We start from the raw sequence: 22,315 nt of genomic DNA, 5'->3' as shown, positions 1-22,315 counted from the left end.
ATACTAGCTTATTTCTACTATTTGGACCTCACATTTGAGCCCAATTTATTTATAACATTTTCTAAATATTTAAGAAGACTAGTAGAAAGAACTTCAAGTGCTCTGGACCTTGCCCATTCCTCCTACTTATGAGGTCTTCCTTTACTTGTTGAGATGACCCGTCATAGTTGGCATCATTGGTCATCTTCTTGTGGACTTGTTTTTGTGGTCTTTGTAGGTTTGCATTAGTTCCCTTCTTCGTTCTTTTTCATTCTAATGCAATCCTAGCTTGCATTGCCTTGTTCTTTTGGTTTAGATATTTGGGTGAGGAATATGGAGGGAATTTGTGGTTTAGATGGGTGATAAAAACCGTGAGTTAAAGGTGCAATGGAGAATGAAAATGGGGCTTAGAAGAGGTGAGGCAAACTCCTACGAAATTTTAAGCTAGTCACCAAAACTAGTGCTAGCAAATAATGAGCAAAGAAGACAAGATGTGCACAAATTTGGGCAGTAATTCTTTAATTAATTGTAAGCTCATGTACAGTAAGGCTTGCACTTGTATTTATAGTGCTAAGGGAAACCAAAATGCAAACTTTAAACCTAAAAACTCTCCACTCATAGAAGGATAAGTGGTTTTTTCTAATTGGAGCAAATCCTCTCAAATTAGAGGTTGACAAGTATCATCCTCTAATTGGAGATGATCCTTTCCATTCCCATCAAGACAATTGACATTTTGGTATTGATGGGAATCTTCTCCATTGAAGGGATGACATGTGGACCTTCATGCCTTCCTTGCCACTCCATGCTTTCAATTTGCACTCTAGTAATTTATTTGTGCACCTTAGATGGTCTAGAGTTGTATTGGGTCCAAGGAGTCCCAATTATAACTCTAGCTACATTTTTTTTCTTTCTATTTACACCCTATTCTAATTGGCCTAATACATGTGATACAATCCAAGTAGTCAAGAAGATGACCAAGGATTCAAGAGACAATTCACATTGTGAGCAGTCATCTCAATACTTAAGACAAGGTCCCACCAAATATCAGACGAACCTTAGAAGAAGAACTGGGCATAGACCAGAACATTAAATGTTCTTTGTTCTGGTCTTCTTAAAAGACAAAAACATGTTTGTGAATAATTTGGCCTCACTTTGACGGTCCAAATAGCAAAATAGGCTAGAGTAAGTTCACATAGCATAAAAGGAAGTGTACTTAGCGAAATGGGCTACCTAGAATTAGGGTTTTTAACCTACCTTTGTCCATTTTACCCTTGCCCACCAAGGCACCTATTCCTATAAATAAGGTGTCTTGCCTTATGTATTCACAACTTGATTTTGAATAGTAAAGAAACTCTACAGGAGTGATTTTGTGAGACTTGTGAGCTCATGTTAGCTCTTATCTTGGGTGGGTAATATCTCAAGTGGCAGCTCTAGTCATCTAGGTCTTATCTTGATTGGATAATATACCAAGTGTCGGCTCTTGCATCACTCATCTTGGAGTCCCTCTACTCCAAATGGTGTGACATCCTCAATTCTCCCTGAGCTCTCTCTATCTCTTCATCTTTTCCTTTATTCCTCTTTGCTTCATCTTTGCGCCAACCATCTTTATTTTCAGTCCATATTTTGCCATATTCACCTTTGTTTATGTTAGTTTCTGCACCTTCATCATCATAATCACTATATAATTATTTGCTTTTCTCTTTACCCTTCTGAAGTCAACCTTCACACTTAACCACTTGGTTAAGTTCGTGTCTAGTGGGAATCTTCTTTGAGTTTCTCACCATAATTGTTAATATGAAAAAAAACATAAACAAAGTGCAACCAATAAAAATGTGCAATCCTAAAATCAACTCACATCAACATGGCCCATGAAATTGACCCAAGAAAATGGACCAAATACAAGCCCAAAATAAAGCCTATGCTACTCTATACAATTTTTACAAGACTAAAGAAATTGGAAGAACATACAACAATTAATTGTCTTCGAGAAGAGAGTCTTTCGAGCTACTTCTTCTTCTTCTTCTTCCAATCTTCTATTGTCATGGCTCTTGTTAGGGGGGCAACATGAGTTCTTCCAGATAGTCCTCCATGAAATTTATTTAATGCATTCTATAAAGCTTGTTTCAAAAAATTTATTCTATAATTCCTATTCTGGAAATTTTGTTTCAAAAATCATGCTCTAGAAATTCTAGAAAGCTGAAATATTTTTGGAACAAATAATCTAGAAGTCACTTTTACAAAGGATAAAATTGTAATTTTGGAAATTATGGGGTGTAGTTAGAAGTTATAGGGATGCAAGAAGTAAAAGTCCAACCAAACACACAACTTGAGGACCAAATGACAAAATAGGTAAATGAATTGGGCTGCAACATATAAGATGTGTGTGCCGAAGATATGGCTCAACATGCACAAGGTAAGCGAGGACGACTACCATAACTTTGGGAAAATGGAATGGAACAAAAGGGTGATTTTTAGCATTTTTTAACATAAAAAAATCCAAATTATTTTGTTGGAAACATTTCAAATTGCATGGTCTAAAAATCTATTTCAATTGTGCAATCTAAAACTAAAAAATTATTCCAAATTACATAATCTAAAAACGTATTGCAGATTAATGTGAAATATATTAGGAAATCCAAAAACATATTTTGGATTATGTTTTTAGAATACATTTTTAAATTATCTAATCCAAAATACATTTCCGGATTACACATTCTAGAAATCCAAAAATATATTATGAATTATATAATCCATAATGCATTTATAGATTATGCAATCTTAAATGTATTTTCAGATCCAAAGTTATATTTTAAATTGTGTAATTCAAATGTTTCTGAATTCCACAATCCAAGCATAAACATTTTAGACATTTCCAACATCCATATGGAGGTGGGTGCAAGAAGTAATTGCCATAATGAAATAGCAAACATTCAAACCCAAATGTATAGATGGCCCCAAACCAATTGGACTAGAAAGAAACAACCTTTGTGACCAACAAATAATTTCAAGCAAATTTGGGGTTTGGGGTTTCTAAATAGGACAAAGAGAAAAGACATGAGAGAAAAATCTAACAGTGATGTATGCAAAGCCTTTGACAACAAAAGTAAGAGTAATTGGTCGGACATAGACAAATGGTTTAGAGTTGCATTGGGTTTAAGGAGGACAAACTATACTATTTTTCCTATATTTACACCTTAAACAAACTAACAATTAATTCTGTTCGAGAAGATAATCTTTTAAGTTTCTTCTTTTTTGAATCTTCTAGTCATGACCCTAGGTCCTAACATGAATGGTCCTCCATCACATGTAACGCATTCCCGAAAGAATTGTTCAGAATGAGTTTTCTCTCCTTCTTCTTCTTCTTTTACAGTGAAGAACGAAGGTGCAATAATGATGATCTAGAGGTAACAACAATGGCAACCACGACAATAACATGGCAACAACGTAGTTGATCCTGCCTGTTGACCGGAACGCTGGAGAATGCCTCGTCAAAGGATCGACGTGCACACCGCTTCTCACCTCCGTTCCTTTCCGGGATCTACTTCAAGAACCTGCAAAGAAACAACACGGCGCCGCTGCGGCCGATCGCACTCCGACGCTCAAGTCAGTGACGGTATCACCAAATACTAAGAACAAGAACCGTGCAAATCCTCTCTCACAATCAGCTCTATCACTCGCAAGCGTAAAGTGTATGAACTGAACGTGCGTACCTCAGAAAGTTTGTTAAGAGCTCTTATATACCTGGTGGCTTTCTCTCTCCTGGCAGTTGCAGACTTGGACACGTGGCTCGCATCCGACCGTACACGTGCCATCATCTGGAGGCTCCCTGACTTGGCGCTGCTTCTACTCTTATTTTGGCTAAGTTACTTATGCATGGTACTGCCCAGTGCATAGCTAACTTAGGAGTGCGATCTCTACTGGAACTGGCGAGTTAGGGCCTTCATACATCCTCCCTGTGGTCTCGCCGGCCGCCTTCATAACCTGCTGCTTCCCCTTCATCTTCGGCGATGTGCTCGCTCTGGCGATCTCCAATGACTAGGTCGCCTGAATCTACATCTGGCGACTTGATCTTCAACCTGGCGATCGCCTATTCTGGTAAACTGGAAATCGGAACACGCCAACTTAACAATCGGCGACCACACGTGCCTCCCGACTTCCTTCCTATCTGCCAACCTGGCGCCTTGTCAACACGCCTACACTGTAGTAGGATGCCACGTCATCACACCCGTCCATCAGGGCGGTACACAAGCCCCCCAGTCTTAAGCGAAGACTTGTCTAGCGAAAAGACTGAAAGAGCCTTCGTTAACACCGATCTACGTGGCACTGACGCAGAATTCCAAGCGATTGTACTTTCTGCTGCTCTGACGCTCCACCAAACCCTTCACTCATCGCTCGACACGTGGCTTCATCAACGGCTCTCTTCATCTGCCGTTAGCGCTTCCTAAAATCATTTCGAAAACCCTTAAACCCATTACGCTCCACTGTTCCATCACTTTCTTCGTGCTTGCAAACGCTCCCACTCCCTTCTGCGAAAGCTCTCGACGTTCTTCAACGCTCTAGATCACCATCTCCCTTCACCGTCTTCCTGATCATCGAAAGGTAACTACTTTCCTTCATCTGCTGGGTTTCCTTGCATTTTCACCGATTTGCATCATCCTGTAACTGCCTGGTGCATACGCTGTGGGTTGTTTTTCCATTTCTCCTTCTGCGTAACTTAGGGCTTTGTCGATCGTCGCAACGAACATACATTCGTTCGCTTTTTTTTTTTCTTCACCTTCCTTCTATGATCGAGTCAGCCTCTGTAACCCCCTGATCATTTTTCCTTTCTTCTTCCTTTGCAGTTGCTATCATGACTCGCACCAAGATTACCCCGAACCCACCTCCTTCAGCACGAAACCTTCCTTCACAAGCACACGACCCAACACAAGTTCGTGGCGCTTCGTCTTCGCAGGCTGTGAGGCCTGCGTCTTCCCAACCTGTCCCGGCTCAGGCGACTCCACCTAACACTGGAGGAGCCCCCGTCCCTCTGCCAGACTTCAAAACTCTATACCCTTGGGCTAACCCAACCCTTCTGAAGGAGACCTCGTCGGTGAACACTGCGGGAGCAGTTTTGCGGTTGACTAAGGGGGACGAGGCCTATCAATCGTTTCACAAGGAGCACGACGAGAAGATGATGGTGCTGCCTTGCCCCGCCGCCCTGCCAGTGTGTGCTGATGACAGAGTAAGCGCCGACGGGCCCTTCTGCTTTGTCTATACAACTTTCTTCAAGAAGGTCAAGCTCAGGTTCCCTCTCACCCGATTCAAGAGGGAACTTTTGACCGAGCTCAACATTGCTGCCGCCCAGCTTCACCCCAACAGCTGGGCGTTCGTTCGAGCCTTTCAAGTAACATGCGACCACCTGGGGTATCCCGCGTCGGTGGACGTGTTTTTGTTTCTTTTTTAGGCCAAGCACCCAGGAGACCGCTTGTGGGTCAGCTTGAATGCCATTGCTGGGAGATCCATTTTTACCATCTTCCAGCAATCGTACAAAGACTGGAAGGGGAAATTCATCCAAGTACGTGCAAACGATAAGGACACCTCCCTTCTTGATGGCTTCCCCTTGTACTGGGTGGACAAGGGGAAAAAGGAGTCCAATAGCTGCTTCAGGAGGCCCAGAAGTCCTGACAGCATGGGAGCATTGGACAGAGACCTCTGTCTATTCTGGAAGAGGGTGGCGGATGCCAATATAACATTCCTGACCCCCACCTTGATCTCCTTCGAATTCTTTGAGGACCAGCTAGAATTCCAAATAGGTTAGGACATCCAAACTGTTGCTTTGATACTGCTTTTGATACTGCTTCTGGACGTCTTGTGCGATACGCACAAGACTTTGGTTTTACCTTTCCTGTATATACTACCTGCTCTGCTGTTTTATTACCTTACACACTTATCTTTTTCTTCTTTGAGCTAACCCATGCATTTTCGCTTCATGCAGACAACATGTTGGGCAGAAACATGCTCGCCGAATTAAAGGCGCTCGCCCGAAACCACGGGTTGGCGACTGGTTCCCAAACGGTGCCCAACTCGGCGGTCGAGAAGGCCATCGTTCATGGGCGATCACCGCCCAAGGAACCCACCCAGCGCAAGAAACTGGTCCTTAAGAGACCTAAACGAAAAGCCCCTCAAATCGTCCATGAGGAGGAAGAAGAGGACGACGAGGTCACAGAGGATGGCCTTGTTACGAAAAGGAAGAGGGTGGCACCATCTTCTCCACCTGCTCCACCCCCTCTTCCAACCTCAACACCACCATCAATGCCTGCTCCTCCTCCCTCATCGCCAACACCACAAGCCCCTTCATCACCAGTCCATGCAGTCCCACTGGCCACTGCGCCACCTGCAGCTGAGGCCCAAGAGCCAAATTTCTTGGAGGACCCCCCAAGCGCCTCTACGCCACATGTGTCAGCAGGAGGGGGCCCCCCTTCAAACACTTCAGCTGCAGTAAACGTTCCAATCGGGGATGAGGTTGCTCATACCTCTCCAATTCTAATTACCGAATCCCCGATTGCGTCGCCACGCCAGGAAGCAACCACTGAAAATCCTGCTAAGGAAGGTGGCGGCGATAACCCTCAACAAGCCCCCCTGGCGCCTCTCCAAGCAGCAAACCTTTCCCTTGAAGTCACAAGGATGTGGGAACCTCTAACTGCTAAGTTGAAAACCATAGCAGAGGATATCCCCGCGATCATAACGAGGGCTGTGGAGAGCTCCACCAGGAGGCTTCAAGATGATCTCTTCAACCTCAAGACTGAGAATAACACTATGAAGGTCGAGGTGGAGAAAATGTCATTCAGCCTGACGCTCGCAGAAATCGAGCACTCCCGAGTGGAGGATGCCCTGAATACCGAGCTCAGGCTGGCGCGCAAGGAAGCTGCTGACCTTCGCCGCAAAGTTCATGATCTTGCCCAAGAGAAAGTCGAGTTGGAAAGCAAAATCGTGCCTCTTCGCACCAAGGCGAGCGACCTGGAGGCTCACATTCAAGCTGACGCCGCCAAGTTGCAAAAACTGGAGCAGAGGTCGATCGACCGCGAGAAGCTACTTGGGCAAGTAGAAAAAGCGAGGGACGACGCCATGGCTGATCTCGCCGAGGCGAACAAGGAGAAAGGAAAGATGGCTGCCGAGTTGGCCCAAGCTCAAACGGAATCCAAGAAGGTTACTGACGACCTTCTCCATGCTCAAGAGACAAACGAACAACTCCGAAAACAGGTTGAAGAGCTGGAGCAGCAGAACAAAGAGCTCAAGAAACAGGTTGAAGAACTTCAAGGGCAAATTGAAGAACTTAAGCTAAGTTCTGCTCAGATTCTGGCTGCTGGATTCGAAGCCGCTCGGGAACAATTCGCATGCCTATTCCCCGATCTCGACCTCAGCATGGTGTCGTTGAACAACGAAGTAGTAGATGGAAAGGTCGTTCCTGCTGAAGACTAATCAGTTCCACCTCATTTGCTACTTTATAATTTCCCTCGTATATACCTTGTAATAGAAACTCGTGCACATGTGTTTTGAACAGATACTTATTTCAATCACAAAGCTTGGATATTCTCTCCCCCGACTCCTTTTAAGCGCTTTAGCCTTCTTTGTATGTTTAACTTTGTCGGATTTAACTTAACAATTTTGCGAATACGACTTTTGACGTAACTGCCTCGAGCCAATTCAAACTTTAAGCAATAATCACTTTAAACAACTTGTACTCTTGAGGCACTAACCTTATCATAAGAATACCTTCCAAGCAACAAACTGTAACTCAATCATTGGTTCAAAAAACGTCCCATTCGACCTGCTTTATCAAACAAGTCTTTCAACCTTCTCGCCGTGTTTGAACTTTTCCCGATCGCCAAGAACTCTTGGTAACATCAGCTTTTCCTAGCCTCATGCTTTGGCAATCGTTTCTTTATCTGGGGTAGAAGCGCCCTTTAGGATCTTCCTTTGCCCCCCTGAACTTCAGGACAAAAGACCGGCTGACTAGGCGTTCTCTTCGAACCTACCTTAGCCACCTTCCAAGCTTCTTCCACCCTCTGCGCCATACCTGAACTCGTTCGAGACGAGAAGGATTTTATCTTGCCTATGCTCGCACGTAAGCGAGAAGGTCTTTTACTCGCCTGAACTCGCTCATCGGCGAGAAGGTCTTTAAATGGCCTTAACTCGCTCGACGGCGAGAAAGACTTTATCTGGTGCCTCAACTTGCCCAGGGTGTACATCTCCTCCCCCCTGGATGCACTGAGGACCTTTCTCTTTCTCGCCTGCACTCGCTCGACGGCGAGGAGGTCTTTAACTGGCCTTAGCTCGCACAACGGCGATAAGGACTTTATCTGGTGCCTCAACTTGCCCAGGGTGTACATCTCCTCCCCCCTTGATGCACTGAGGACCTTTCTCTTTCTCGCCTGCACTCGCTCGACGGCGAGGAGGTCTTTATCTTGCCTCTACATTGCCCCAGGGGTTACATCTTCTCGCCCCCAGAAACACGGAGGACTTTTACTCTTTCTCGCCTGCACTCGCTCGACGGCGAGGAGGTCTTTTACTTGCCTCAGGACGCGCGAGAGCGTTGAGGTCTTTCATCTGGTGCCTCCGATCGCCGGAAGACGATGAGGACTTTGAAAACTTAACTGGTGCCTCCAATCGCCGAAAAACGATGAGGACTTAAAACCTTTTAGAAAGCACGCGATATATCTTTTCTTGCCTTAAATCATGTACAAATGACAAGGTCTTTCTTCAAAACCTTTGAAAATAGCACAAATGCAATCTGAAAACACCTTATACTTCGAAAACCCTTCTTTTATTGGGTGGCCTCATTAAAAACCCTCCTTAGGGAAAAAAGAGTGCCCCCTTCAAACTGTTTTAACAGAGACATTGTAATATAACATTGTGTTTGTCTTTACTTACAAAGCTCTTAACTATAGTACAACTTCAGGTGTGTGGCGTTCCAGGTGCGAGGAATCGCCCCTCCTTCCAGCGTTTCTAAGCGGTAGGCCCCGTTCCCGAGCGCCTCGGTTATTCTGAACGGTCCAGTCCACTTGGGTGACAATTTATTCTCCATCTCGTACTGGTGGGCCTTCCTCATCACCAAGTCGCCCTCTCTAAACTGTCTTGGCATCACCTTTGAGTTGTATCTTCGCTCGACCCTCCTCTTCACCGCCTCAGCCTTCAGCCTCGCCTCTTCCCTGACCTCATCCAGCAGATCCAGGTTCAGCCTTCTCTCTTCATTCGAGTCTTCCTCTACAAAGTTCTGGAATCTCGGCGAGCTCTCCTGGATCTCCACCGGAATCATGGCGTCACACCCATAGACCAAGCTAAACGGGGTCTCATGGGTTCCTGACTGCTCGGTGGTGTGGTACGCCCAGACTATACGGGGCACCTCCTCAGCCCAACTTCCCTTGGCTTTCTCAAGCCTTCTCTTCAAACCCCTCAACAACACCCGATTAGCTGATTCCACCTGGCCATTTGTTTGGGGGTGCTCGACGGATGCAAACACTTGTTGAATTCCCACCCCTTCGCAAAGCTTCTTCAACAGGTGGCTTGCAAACTGCGTCCCATTATCTGACACCAGGCGCTTAGGCACTCCAAACCGGCACACAATGTTCTTCCATACAAAACCTTCGATCTTGTGTGGGGTGATCTAGGCCACTGGTTCTGCTTCAATCCACTTGGTGAAATACTCAATCGCCACCACTAAGTACTTCATTTGCCTGATCGCCAGCGGGAAAGGTCCCAGGATGTCGATTCCCCAAGTATGAAACGGCCAAGGGCTATAGATCGACTTCAACTCCTCGGGAGGTGCCTTATGCCAATCGGCGTGCTGCTGGCATTGTTTACAACATTGGGCATATTTCTTGCAATCTTCTCTCATGGATGGCCAGTAGTAGCCTGCACGGAGAGTCCTTGCGGCCAGAGCCCGACCCCCGACGTGGCTTCCGCATATACCTTCGTGCACTTCTCGCCGTGTATGCATTCCAGGAGTGGGTGAGTGAACCCAAACCTGTACAGATCGCCATCAATCAACGTATACTTGCTGGAATTTTTCTTTACCTTCCTAGCTTCCGTCGGATCCAATGGGAGGAGGCCATCTGCCAGGCACCGCTTGTACTGTGTTATCCAAGTGTCTGGCTCTCGGTCGGCGCAGACCTGCATCACGTCCACCTTCTCTCCTCGGCATGCTCTAACTCTCGGCGATCTCAGAGTTTCTTGCGTCAAAGACTTATGGCTTCTCGCTGCTCTCTCCGTCGACCTGCTTATCTGAAGGACCAGGTGATCTGCTACAAATGCCCTCGGCGTCTTCAGAGTTTCTTGAATCACCGTCCTCTGCCTACCCCCCTTGCCTGAGCTGGCGAGCTTAGCAAGCAAGTCAGCTCGGGCATTCTGCTCCCTGGGCACATGTACTACTTCAAAGGAGGCAAAGGAACTCTTCAATTCCTGCACATACGCCAAGTAAGCCGCCATTTGTGGATCTTTAGCCTGGAACTCGCCTGTTACTTGCCCTGTGACTAGCAGCGAGTCACTCTTAGCCATCAGCACCCTAGATCCCATCTCCTTGGCCAGCAAAATCCCGGCGATCAGCGCCTCATACTCTGCTTGATTGTTGCTGGCTTTGAAAGCAAACCTCAAAGATTGTTCAATCAGCACGCCGTTGGGTCCTTCCAATATGACTCCAGCACCGCTGCCCTGCTGGTTCGACGATCCATCCACCGAAAGTACCCAACGGAAATCGTTTCCTTCAACCCGCGTCGCCTCTGATGAGAGCTCGACCACAAAATCTGCAAAGATTTGCCCCTTGATCGTGCCTCGAGGCTCGTACTTAATATCAAACTCTGACAACTCCACTGCCCACTTCACCATCCTTCCCGCAACGTCGGGTTTCTTCAAGACCTTCTGGATGGGCAGGTCAGTCATTACCAGTATTGTGAAACTGTGGAAGTAGTGGCGCAACCTCCTCGCCGAAAACACCACAGCCAGCGCAGCCTTCTCCGAGGCCTGATATCTCGTTTCTGGGCCCTGCAACACCTTGCTCACAAAATAAATAGGCTTCTGGGCCTGATCTTGATCCTGGGCGAGCACCGCACTCACCGCCCTCTCAGTTACAGCAAAATACAACCTGAGAGGGATCCCCACCAGTGGTTTGCACAGAACCGGCGGGCTCGCCAGATACTCCTTCAATTTAACGAAAGCTTCCTCGCATTCTTTCGTCCAAGCGAACTTGTTATTGCGCCGCAGACACTGAAAATAGGGATGCCCCTTTTCTCCGCTAGCTGACACGAAGCGAGATAGGGCTGCCATCCGACCTGTTAGCTGCTGGACCTCTTTCACTGTAGCCGGGCTTCTCATCGCCAAGATGGCGGCACACTTGTCCGGGTTAGCTTCTATCCCCCTTTCAGTCAAGAGAAAACCCAAAAACTTTCCAGCCTCCACGCCGAAAATGCATTTCTCCGGGTTGAGCTTTAACTTGAACTTGGCGATCGTCGTGAACAATTCTTCCAAGTCCGCAACGTGCTTGCTTTTCTCCTGCGAGGTCACGACCATGTCATCGACGTAGGCTTGCACGTTCCTTCCCAGCATTGGTGCAAGTACCCGATCCATCAACCTCTGGTACGTGGCCCCCGCGTTCTTCAGCCCAAACGACATCACCTTATAGCAGTAGCACGACCTCTCCGTCATGAAGGCTGTTTTTTCTTCATCCATGGGATGCATCTTGATCTGATTATAGCCCGAGAAGGCATCCAGGAAACTCAGTAGCTTGCACCCTGCAGCACTATCAACCAGGGCATCAATGCTTGGTAAAGGATACGAATCCTTTGGGCAAGCTTTGTTCAGATCGGTGAAATCGACGCACATGCGCCATTTCCCGTTACTCTTCTTCACCAGTACGACATTTGCCAACCATTCAGGGTACTGGACCTCCCTGATGTGGCCTGCAGCGAGGAGTTTCTGTGTTTCGTCCTTGATCGCCTGCCTCCTCTCCTCATTGAATTTTCTTCTCCTTTGTCGCACCGGTCTCACCATGTTGTCCATCGCCAGATGATGGCACAAGAAGTCGGGATCGATCCCGGGCATGTCCGAAGCGGACCAAGCAAACGCGTCCAGATGCCGCTCAATTACCTTGGCGATCTGGTCCTGGAGATCGACCTCCAGAGATCTTCCGAGCTTGAAGATTTTCCCTCCGATCTCCTTTTCGAGCCACTGCTCGACAGGTTTGGGCCTGGATTCTCTGGCGATCACCGCCCTGGCGATTCCCTGTTCCCTTGCTTCCTCGGGGCGATTCCGCGCCTCTTCCTCCTCCAGGCCAGCATTCCTCTCCCCTAGCTCAGCGTCTACCATCTCTACATCCCTTCCGGCGGCCTCCTCTGTTACCGGCGGTCTGGGCTTCACACCGGGAGGTGGGGTGGTTGTTACATAACTCACTGATCTTTTGTTTTTCAGGCTATTCTCATAGCACCTTTTCGCCTCTTTCTGATCAGACTTGATCGTGATCACCACCCCTTCCATGGACGGCAACTTCACCTTCATGTGCCGAGTCGACGGAATGGCGCCTATCCTGTTATATGCTGAAGGGGCGTTTACGATGAGGTACTTGATTTTCTCCGTCCTCGACCCAGCCTCATCTGTAAACGTGGTTCTCAGCTCAATGTACCCCCTGACCTCCACCTGGTCGCCAGCGAACCCATATAAGCACCCTCCATAGGGCCTTAGCTGGTCAAGGGGCAACTCCAGCTGCGTGAAAGTCGGCCAGAACATCACGTCTGCCGAGCTTCCTTGGTCCACCAGGACTCTGTGGACCTTCCTCCCTGCTGTTACCAACGAAATAACTATGGGATCGTTGTCATGAGGCACAACGTCCCGAAGATCCTGCTTTGTGAACGTAATGTCCACTTCCGGCGAGTGATCTTCAAACATGTCCACCGTCATCACCGATCGCGCATATTTTTTCCTCTGCGATGCGGTGCATCCACCACCTGAGAAACCCCCTGCAATGGTGTGGATCTCCCCGTGGATAGGCATCTCGTGTTGCTGGGCTTCTCCACCTGCTGGCTGGGAACTCGACGCTCCCCCCGTCCTTCTATCCAGCAGATAGTCATTTAGGAACCCGCTCTTAACCAGATCGTCGAGCTGATACCCCAAAGACAAACACGAGTCCAAGGTGTGGCCAAAACATTGGTGGAACTCGCACCAGGCGTCCGGCTTTGACCCCAGCACCTTGTCGCCCACCTTCTCGGGCGCCTTCAACCTAGCAGATATGTTAGGGATAGCGATCAGGTCCGCTAGTCCCATGACAAATTTGTGCTTAGGCGGGCGATTGTACTCCCGGCGTGCTGGTTGCTGGCGTGCTGGTTGTTGGCGCGCTTGGCTTCTTCCCTTGTTTCTCCTGTCGTAAGGATGGCGAGTCCTCTGGTCTTTTCTGGCCGCCGCCGCCGTTTCCAGCACCCTCTGCGGCTGGATCCTGGTCTGGGCGCGTGGCCTGGCGGGAGCCACGCTGCCTCTCTTCTCGGCGACTTCACTCTCGTCGGCGATGTGGGCCACCGCTAGTCGCCTGACTTCAGCAAACGTCGCTGGATGAGCCCTGATCAAGGCCTCGCAGAATGGCCCTGGCCGCACGCCCTTCTTGAAGGCATAGACCAGCATTTCTTCATCCTTGGCCGGCGATCTGACCATCTGCGCTCCGAAGCGATTGAGGTAGTCTCTGAGGGACTCCCCATGGTACTGCCTTATATCAAACAGATCATAGGACACCCTGGGCGGTGCCTTATTCACAATGTACTGCTCGACAAAGATTTTCGAGAACTGTTGAAAATTGGTTATGTGGCCGTTAGGCAGGCTCACAAACCACTCCATCGCCGTTCCCTGGAGCGTACTCACGAACATCTTGCAGTAGACGGCGTCTGACCCTCCCGACAGCATCATCTGCGTGTGGAATGTGGTCAGATGAGCCTCTGGATCCTCTACGCCGGTAAAGACAGCCTTAACCGGAACCACGCTCGTGGGAATAGGTGTGTCGGTAATCGCCTGAACGAAAGGCATTGGGAAAACACGAGGTGGCGTAGACGGCGCCGCCTCTTCAACAGAAGAACGTCCTTGTTGCTCCTGAAGAGCTCGACGCAGCTCCTCAGTCACCTTGCTGAGCTCCTCGTTTCTGGCGCGAGAAGCGACCAGGTCCTCATGTATCCTTGCCTGCTCTACGCGCGAGGCTTCCACAGTTGCCTGCAACGAGCGCATCATCTCTGCCATCTGCGCCATGGTCATGGCGGCGTCGCCTTCAGCAGCGACAGGCGCCACGGGACTGGAGCGATTGCTTCTCATTTTTCTCATTAACTTCAGCGAACCGCAGGAATACAGCAAACAACACTTCAACCACGATCGAATCAGCGATCAATCGGAGAAAACTCAAGAAACTGCGCAAGAACTTCAAGAACACCGCAAACCTTCGAAGAAAACCACAACTTCACCAAAAAACCACCGTTTCCCCGCGGACAGCCAAACAAGCGAAAGAACTCGAACTTCCACCAAACAGATTGCGCGCAAGCAACAAAAGACCTCACTCCACCGATCGAAAACCAAACAAACGGTACAACACGCAAACTCACCGAACGAAATTCAAAGAAACTGCGAACGACGGTTGCACCAGCGCGCAAACACGCAGAAAACTTCGTAAACCTCCAAGAACCCACGCTGTGGATGGGAGCAAGTTTTACACGGCCCCACGGTGGGTGCCTGATGATCCTGCCTGTTGACCGGAATGCTGGAGAATGCCTCGTCAAAGGATCGACGTGCACACCGCTTCTCACCTCCGTTCCTTTCCGGGATCTACTTCAAGAACCTGCAAAGAAACAACACGGCGCCGCTGCGGCCGATCGCACTCCGACGCTCAAGTCAGTGACGGTATCACCAAATACTAAGAACAAGAACCGTGCAAATCCTCTCTCACAATCAGCTCTATCACTCGCAAGCGTAAAGTGTATGAACTGAACGTGCGTACCTCAGAAAGTTTGTTAAGAGCTCTTATATACCTGGTGGCTTTCTCTCTCCTGGCAGTTGCAGACTTGGACACGTGGCTCGCATCCGACCGTACACGTGCCATCATCTGGAGGCTCCCTGACTTGGCGCTGCTTCTACTCTTATTTTGGCTAAGTTACTTATGCATGGTACTGCCCAGTGCATAGCTAACTTAGGAGTGCGATCTCTACTGGAACTGGCGAGTTAGGGCCTTCATACATCCTCCCTGTGGTCTCGCCGGCCGCCTTCATAACCTGCTGCTTCCCCTTCATCTTCGGCGATGTGCTCGCTCTGGCGATCTCCAATGACTAGGTCGCCTGAGTCTACATCTGGCGACTTGATCTTCAACCTGGCGATCGCCTATTATGGTAATCTGGAAATCGGAACACGCCAACTTAACAATCGGCGACTACACGTGCCTCCCGACTTCCTTCCTATCTGCCAACCTGGCGCCTTGTCAACACGCCTACACCGTTGTAGGATGCCACGTCATCATACCCGACCATCAGGGCGGTACATTTTTCTTTTAATATAACATGCAATTAGTAGTAATGGAGTGGAGGAAGAAAAAATCCTTTAGCTATTACACTTCTTTCTGACACATCGTTGTACTCTCCACAGCAGAGAGACATTGCAGATTTTAACTTTGCCCAATTAGTTACTATTTTTCTTTTAACTTTTCATAATAAATATTCATTTTAAATAATTGAAATTTACACATTAGTAAAAAATTATTAAATAAAATTAATTTAAAAGAAAAAATTAGTTACTATATTATTAAATTATATATTTTTTATAATTTTTTATTATTAATATTAAAAATAATTTCTATTATTAAATAAAAATTTTAAACTAGTCTTTAAGTTTTTTTAAGTTAGTATTAACTAGATTTTAATTACCAACTTTAATACTAATATTTTAAGTTATCAATTTTAATATCAAAATTTTAGTTATAAACTTTAAAATTTAATGTAAAAGTTGAATATTTTGTCCATATAACCGACATAAATATTGACTACTTTTTTAATTTTGTTTATCTTAAAACCAAATTAAAACCAGCTGTAATCTAAAGTTGATATCGTAAAACTTATGAACTATTTTATTTTTATTTTTTATAATTGACATAGATATATTGCTTACTATTTATATATATAACCATTTTGTGCTTAAATAAACATGCAGAATTTTGAAAGCACAAAATCTTCAGGGTACTCTCCCGCCGGATCTATATAAGTTGCCTTACCTTCAAGAAATGTATGTAATTTCAAACTTTACTCACATTGAATCACAAGTCATGAATATATATATATATATATATATATATATATATATATATATATATATATATATATTTCTTCTTTTTTTCTTGTCAAGACACATTCTTTGTTGCAGTGACCTTTCTCGCAACTACCTGAACGGCACAATTCCTAAAGAATGGGGCTTCACGAAACTTGTCACAATGTAAGATTTTCACCCATTTTTTATTTTGACACTATAAAAAAATAATTAAATTTATTATATTAATTAAATTATATATTATTTTAAAATTAAAAAAATTATTAATATCTAAATTAATTTTTATCATTCATAAATAATTTTTAAATTTATATTTAATTAGTCATCAAAAATTTTAGTTATTAATTTTAAAATCTAAATTGGTAACTAAATTTAGAAATTATTTATTAATAATAAAAATTAATTTAAATATTAAATTTTTTTTAGTTTTTCAAATAATATATAATTTAATTAATATAATAATTAATTATTCTTTATTTTTAAAATTATTTTTTATTTAATTATTTTCTAGTGAAATCATAAAGTTGTATACTACTTTATCTTCACATAACTCTTTACATAAAAGAAAAACTTACATCCATTCTCATGTCTTTTTAATATTAATGTTGAGTCAAAATTAGAGTTTTTGACTTTTTTTATTAGCAATTATAGTTTTTGACTGATAACATTTGTAATAAAGGTTGACTATTAAAATTGTCATTATCGAATGCTTATCAGACAAACTCCAATCTTATTAAGAACATTAAAAAAAATTTACCCAAGTTTTTATCGTATATTATATATTCTTCTAAATACTTAATTGTTATCATTATCCTTTAGCAACTCGATGTCTTAATAGTTTAATCTTCCGTTTAATGCATTATCTATATGTAGTTTTGAATTTTCTCAAGAACACTTTGGTTACTAACAAGTTAATGACTTTTTTCTTAATGGTACAGTTCCCTCCTTGCAAATCGATTGACGGGTTCAATACCAATAGAGATAACAAATATATCCACTCTTCTAGATTTGTGAGTTTCACTTTCCAGAATTCAGAAAAAAAGACAAAAGTGATTGAGGCATCCATAATGCAATTATGTTGAATTTAAAGAGCCCTGTAATGGAACTTAACTTTAGTATGACATGAGCAGGAACTTGGAAGCCAATCAATTCTCAGGAAATCTTTCTCTTCTCGGTAGTTTAACCCAAATTCAAAGAATGTAAGCACTTTATTCTTTGTAGATTTTATGTCTACTACAACTTGTTAATTGTGTCTCCTTTGCCTTAATTTCAATTTTGAGAGTGTGTTTATTGCGTGAACAGTACTTATAAGGCTTGGACAAAATCCTCATTTTGTATAATTTGCAGGGCTTAGATTCTTCATTTGTTCTAATTTGTTTGCTCTCATCAATTATACGCAGGCTACTTTCCTCCAATAATTTTACCGGTGAACTACCAGTTACATTCGCCAAACTCTCTCAATTGAAACATTTGTAAGTTTCATATCTTTTTATGCTATGGAGTGATGACTAGTTTAAAGAATATTGTTTTTGAACTAAGTTTCATTATGCAGTCTAATAAGGGACAATCAATTTTCTGGGAAGATACCTGATTTTATTCAAAATTGGACAAGTCTAACGACACTGTATGAACTCTACTTTTTATCTGATTTCACTTTATTGGGAGTTTTTCATTATTTGAATTATGTTGTCCTATTTCTTGAAGTCACCAATGATTTCTATAACTTGACAGGTGGATTGAAGGGAATGGATTCAGTGGGCCAATTCCTTCTGGAATTTCAAAACTGGAAAACTTAACTGACTTGTATGTATGGATATGACATTTTATGAGCAGGGTTTTAAAGTCAACTTTCATTAATTTGTGTTTACTTTGCCATGATTCTAATGCGATATATGCAGAAGAATTAGTGACCTAAGAGGATCTGAACCTTCAACTTTTCCACTACTTGAAAAAATGATGAACTTACACATATTGTGAGTTTATTGCTTTGACCCTTTTTCATTAGATGTTCAGACAAAATGTACTAATAACTAAGATTATCTATATTGGTGTTTTTCAGGATTATGAGAAATTGTAACATCATTGGAGACTTACCTGAATATCTTGTGAAAATGAAGGGTTTAAAGGACAACTTGTAAATGCATACTTTCCATTTTGTTTATAAATAATGATCAAATTTTATTTTACATTATTTAGATTATTTTGTAACCTTTAATTTTATTGCATTGCATACTATAATGCTTTGGTGATAAAACTCTAAACCTGTTTTAGTTGTAGGAAATTCAGCACTACTAACTCAAGTTCAATATGTTTTGTTTTTCAGAGACCTCAGCTTTAACAAGTTGACTGGACAAATTCCGGTTACCTATGCTGCCCTAAGTAAAGTGACCAATATGTATGAAATTTTTCACATTTTTCTAACCATTCTTAATTTGAGATATATTAATTTTCAATCACAAATTTATTGATTCTGAGCACTATTTTCTACTTTCGGTCTAAAGTAGGATTGACAGATGCTTATAAGTAGCATAAACAGGGGTTGTATTGGACAATATTTTGGAATTTATATATAGGCATGCAAAATATAGAGTAGTAGTTATTTCTACCAATTATATGTTTTGATCATATAATTCATGTTCGCAAAACATCTTTGTAGTCTATTTAAAATTTTTTTGAGTTATATAAACAAATAAAACTCATGAACAGAAACAATAAAAATAATAGTTTTGAGTTATTCATATTCTATTTTTCTAATGTAACATTAATTTTTGTCAAAAGTGTGTGACTTTTTATCAAAAGGTACTAAGATACTGGCCAACCTATTTTCCATAATGTTGAGTCTTAAGTTTTAATATATTAATCTCTTAATATTCTTTTATTGTAGATATTTAACCGGAAATCTTCTCAATGGATCAGTGCCTTTATGGATAGAGAATGCCAAGTCAATGTGTGTTCTCTTTAAAATGCCACTTGTACAATTCCTTAATTTAGCAATACTCATAGTTTAAGTAGCATACAAAATTAACAATACAAAAATACAAAAACTCGTATATGTTATGATAGTTATTTTCATATAAAGTCGTGTTTATAAACGCTACAATATACGGATGTGACGGTTCCCCAAATTGCTATAAAACTGACCGCCACAAAGTTTAATATGGCGGTCTTATGTGACCCGTCGCAACATCTGCCATTTAACGCTTTGTATAAAGTGACGATTTTTGTATGTAATTAATGTCAACCAAAATTGTCGTAATTTATTTCATTGAAAAGAATTTCAGTGCAAAACATGACGCATATAAACGTCATTATATACAGTATAATGTGACGTTTTTAACTGTCAGTATTATAATCAAATTGTAAAAAAGTAATACGTCATTTCAACTGACGTAATTTGAATACTAAATAAATGGAATTCAACGACCAACTTTTATAATATCGTTTGCATCATTAAACAACTAAACATATTTATTCATAATACAATTTAATTAAATGTTTTCATAATAAAAAAATTAAATACTATAGAAAGTTATAAGCATTAATTCATTACATTGAAAATTAGAACAAAGTTGATACATAATTGTTCAAAAGTAAAGAAAACACACAAAATATTTTTAAATATCATAAATTCATACTATTATAACTATTTCAACATGTTCATCCCATATCATAATTAGTTTTGCTTTCCCATCTTCCTTAATCAGTTTTGCTTCCAACACTTGATCCTATTACGTGATTAGTGATTAGGTGATGGAGCACCACTTCCAACATTTGGTGCCTGAAATAAATAATAAATATTTTGAAGTTAAATTTTTTTAATGTTTATAATTATAAAATAAAGGAAGACACCAATAAAGATTTAAGTATACTAATACCTCATTCATGAGTGTGTGTACCAAATTAGCTGTCATTGTAGCAAAATGTTTCAAAACATCTATTCTGAAAGCAATATATGCAAGCAATGTTTGTATTTGATTTTTCACAGTTGCGAGCTCACTTTGCATTTGAACTACCCTATCCTCCACATTTGATGAAGTTGAACTAGAGGAAGCATTGGTTGCTACCAAATTTAGAAACTAAATAATTTGTAGTTAAAACATTAGTTGCTAATTAGATACCAATTTAGAAACCATTTAACAATAATAGAAACTAATTTAGAAACCAATTTTTTTTTAGTTTCTAAAATGATATCTAATTTAGTTACTATAGCAACTGATTATTTTTTGTCTTTAAAATTGGTTTCTATTTCATGTTTTTCTTGTAGTGTTTGTAATTCTCTTATACTCAACTAGTTATAAATAACACGAGATTCAAGTTCACTACTCCCTAAGTCCAAACTAAGTTAACTCCTTAGTCATGATTATCTAGAAATCAAACTACTATAATCAATCCTTGACTTACAAAGTGAATTATTTAATGTGGTGGCTGATGGAGTTTTATTTCTTAGCATGTGGACCGAGTCAACTGTAGTACAAATGATAAAAGGTTGTATCCTTAGGGACTAGTGGTAAACACAACAAATGTGTCTTTCATTATAAAGTTTGAAAATAATCATGAGAAATTGTGCAAATAATGATGAGTCAAATAGAAAATAAAGTTGGCGAGGTTAAAACTTGGTGTAAAAAAAAGATGTTCTTAGATTTACGAAACTGTTGGGATTGAATAAAATTTGTAATTATCTTGTACTCAACTAGTTATAAATAACATGAGATTCAAGTTCACTACTCCCTAAGTCCAAACCAAGTTAATTCCTTAGTCATGATTATCTAGAAATCAAACTACTATAATCAATCCCTTGACTTACAATAATTTATTTTCTGCATTATTGTTGAATATTGTTTTATGTCAAACACTCAGTTTTGTTCCCAAACATTGAGTTATTTGGATTATTTGACTTAGTTCAAAATTAAAAAAATATTTTCCAATGTCATTCAACTTCTAAGATTATTAATAGTTATTCTTCTCCTATCAAATTTTAAGTGCAAAGTCAAGTCAATGAACTTAAAGAAACAAGTACTTTTAAATAACATAGCATAGTAATGTTACATTGTTCTTCAATCCCAACAAGAGGAATTTAGTTACTCATGTTAATGTTTACAAGAAAACTCAAGATTGAATAGCTAGCAACTAAGGACATGTGGCTTTGGATGTTGTGCGTCAACTCTGACCTCTTCTTTCTTCACCTCATTTAAACCTCTCTTTCTGGACCAAACCTCTCTATTTATAGGGTGGAGTGTTCGACAATGTTTATATATGATTCTCTCATCTGTAACTCATTCGACAATGTTTAGTTATATATTCTATGCTTTTGTTCAAAGACGTTATTTAGTAGTATGTTATTCGTAACATAAGGTAAATACTCTAATATGATATTAGGTGAAAGAATTTTTTTTTAGAAAAGTAATTTTTTCAGTTTTCAAATTTTATTAAAAAACAATGGTATAGTCAATTCTTAATTATCTTTAACTTATTTTCTTGTTATTTGTTACATTATTGCGAACAAAGTTTTGACTTAAGTTTCTTTTTTTAGAAATTAATGTATAATGGTTGTGAAAAAAATGTTTACATATAATGTTTTCTTTTGTTTTACTAGATTTTGAGGGTTTAAAACCATGAACAAATTTATAATAAAATTTTTTTGAGATGTCCCTTGATGTTTCTTGTGGTTTATTATTATAGAGTTTGAATAATAACTTTTGTGCAGAGATATTTCATATAACAATTTAGACATCACAAGCCGAGGGAGTGAGACTTGTAGTGCTGAAAATAGGTAAAAATAGCTGCAGTTGGGCAAACAAGTGTTTGCAAATATAAGGAGCTGAGTCGCAATCTTCTCTTTATGTGCAGGAACTTATTTGGTAACTCCTTCACAAATGCCTCGTAAGTTAGAATTTTGTTTTGCATTATAGTTTTACATTTCCCTTATGTGAGGAATATGTTAATGCATTATTTCCCTTTCATCATTTCTTAGAGGAGCAGATGCATGTTTGGGAGGTCATACCTGCTCAACAAGTAAGTTTCTTTGTGAACAATT

The 22,315-nt window shown here is 41.8% G+C and overlaps 1 protein-coding gene across 1 annotated transcript in view; it reads left to right on the top strand.

Annotated features, from left to right (window-relative positions):
• LOC137835253 (putative leucine-rich repeat receptor-like serine/threonine-protein kinase At3g14840) overlaps positions 1–22,055 on the top strand; it is a 33,780-nt gene extending 11,725 nt beyond the window's left edge. The window contains exons 3-14 of the mRNA XM_090302883.1: positions 16,168–16,239; positions 16,378–16,446; positions 17,220–17,291; positions 17,412–17,480; positions 17,682–17,753; positions 17,834–17,905; positions 18,013–18,084; positions 18,180–18,254; positions 18,341–18,415; positions 18,605–18,676; positions 19,166–19,228; positions 21,986–22,055. Coding sequence (XP_090159009.1) covers positions 16,168–16,239; positions 16,378–16,446; positions 17,220–17,291; positions 17,412–17,480; positions 17,682–17,753; positions 17,834–17,905; positions 18,013–18,084; positions 18,180–18,254; positions 18,341–18,415; positions 18,605–18,676; positions 19,166–19,228; positions 21,986–22,055 — 853 coding nt within the window. The remainder of the gene's footprint in view (positions 1–16,167; positions 16,240–16,377; positions 16,447–17,219; positions 17,292–17,411; positions 17,481–17,681; positions 17,754–17,833; positions 17,906–18,012; positions 18,085–18,179; positions 18,255–18,340; positions 18,416–18,604; positions 18,677–19,165; positions 19,229–21,985) is intronic.
• The last annotated feature ends 260 nt before the right edge of the window (positions 22,056–22,315 follow it).

Source organism: Phaseolus vulgaris, chromosome 5 (assembly GCF_051622355.1).
Source record: "Phaseolus vulgaris cultivar YP4 chromosome 5, ASM5162235v1, whole genome shotgun sequence".
Classification (NCBI taxonomy): Eukaryota; Viridiplantae; Streptophyta; class Magnoliopsida; order Fabales; family Fabaceae; genus Phaseolus; species Phaseolus vulgaris.
This window is presented reverse-complemented; position numbering and strand designations above follow the sequence as displayed.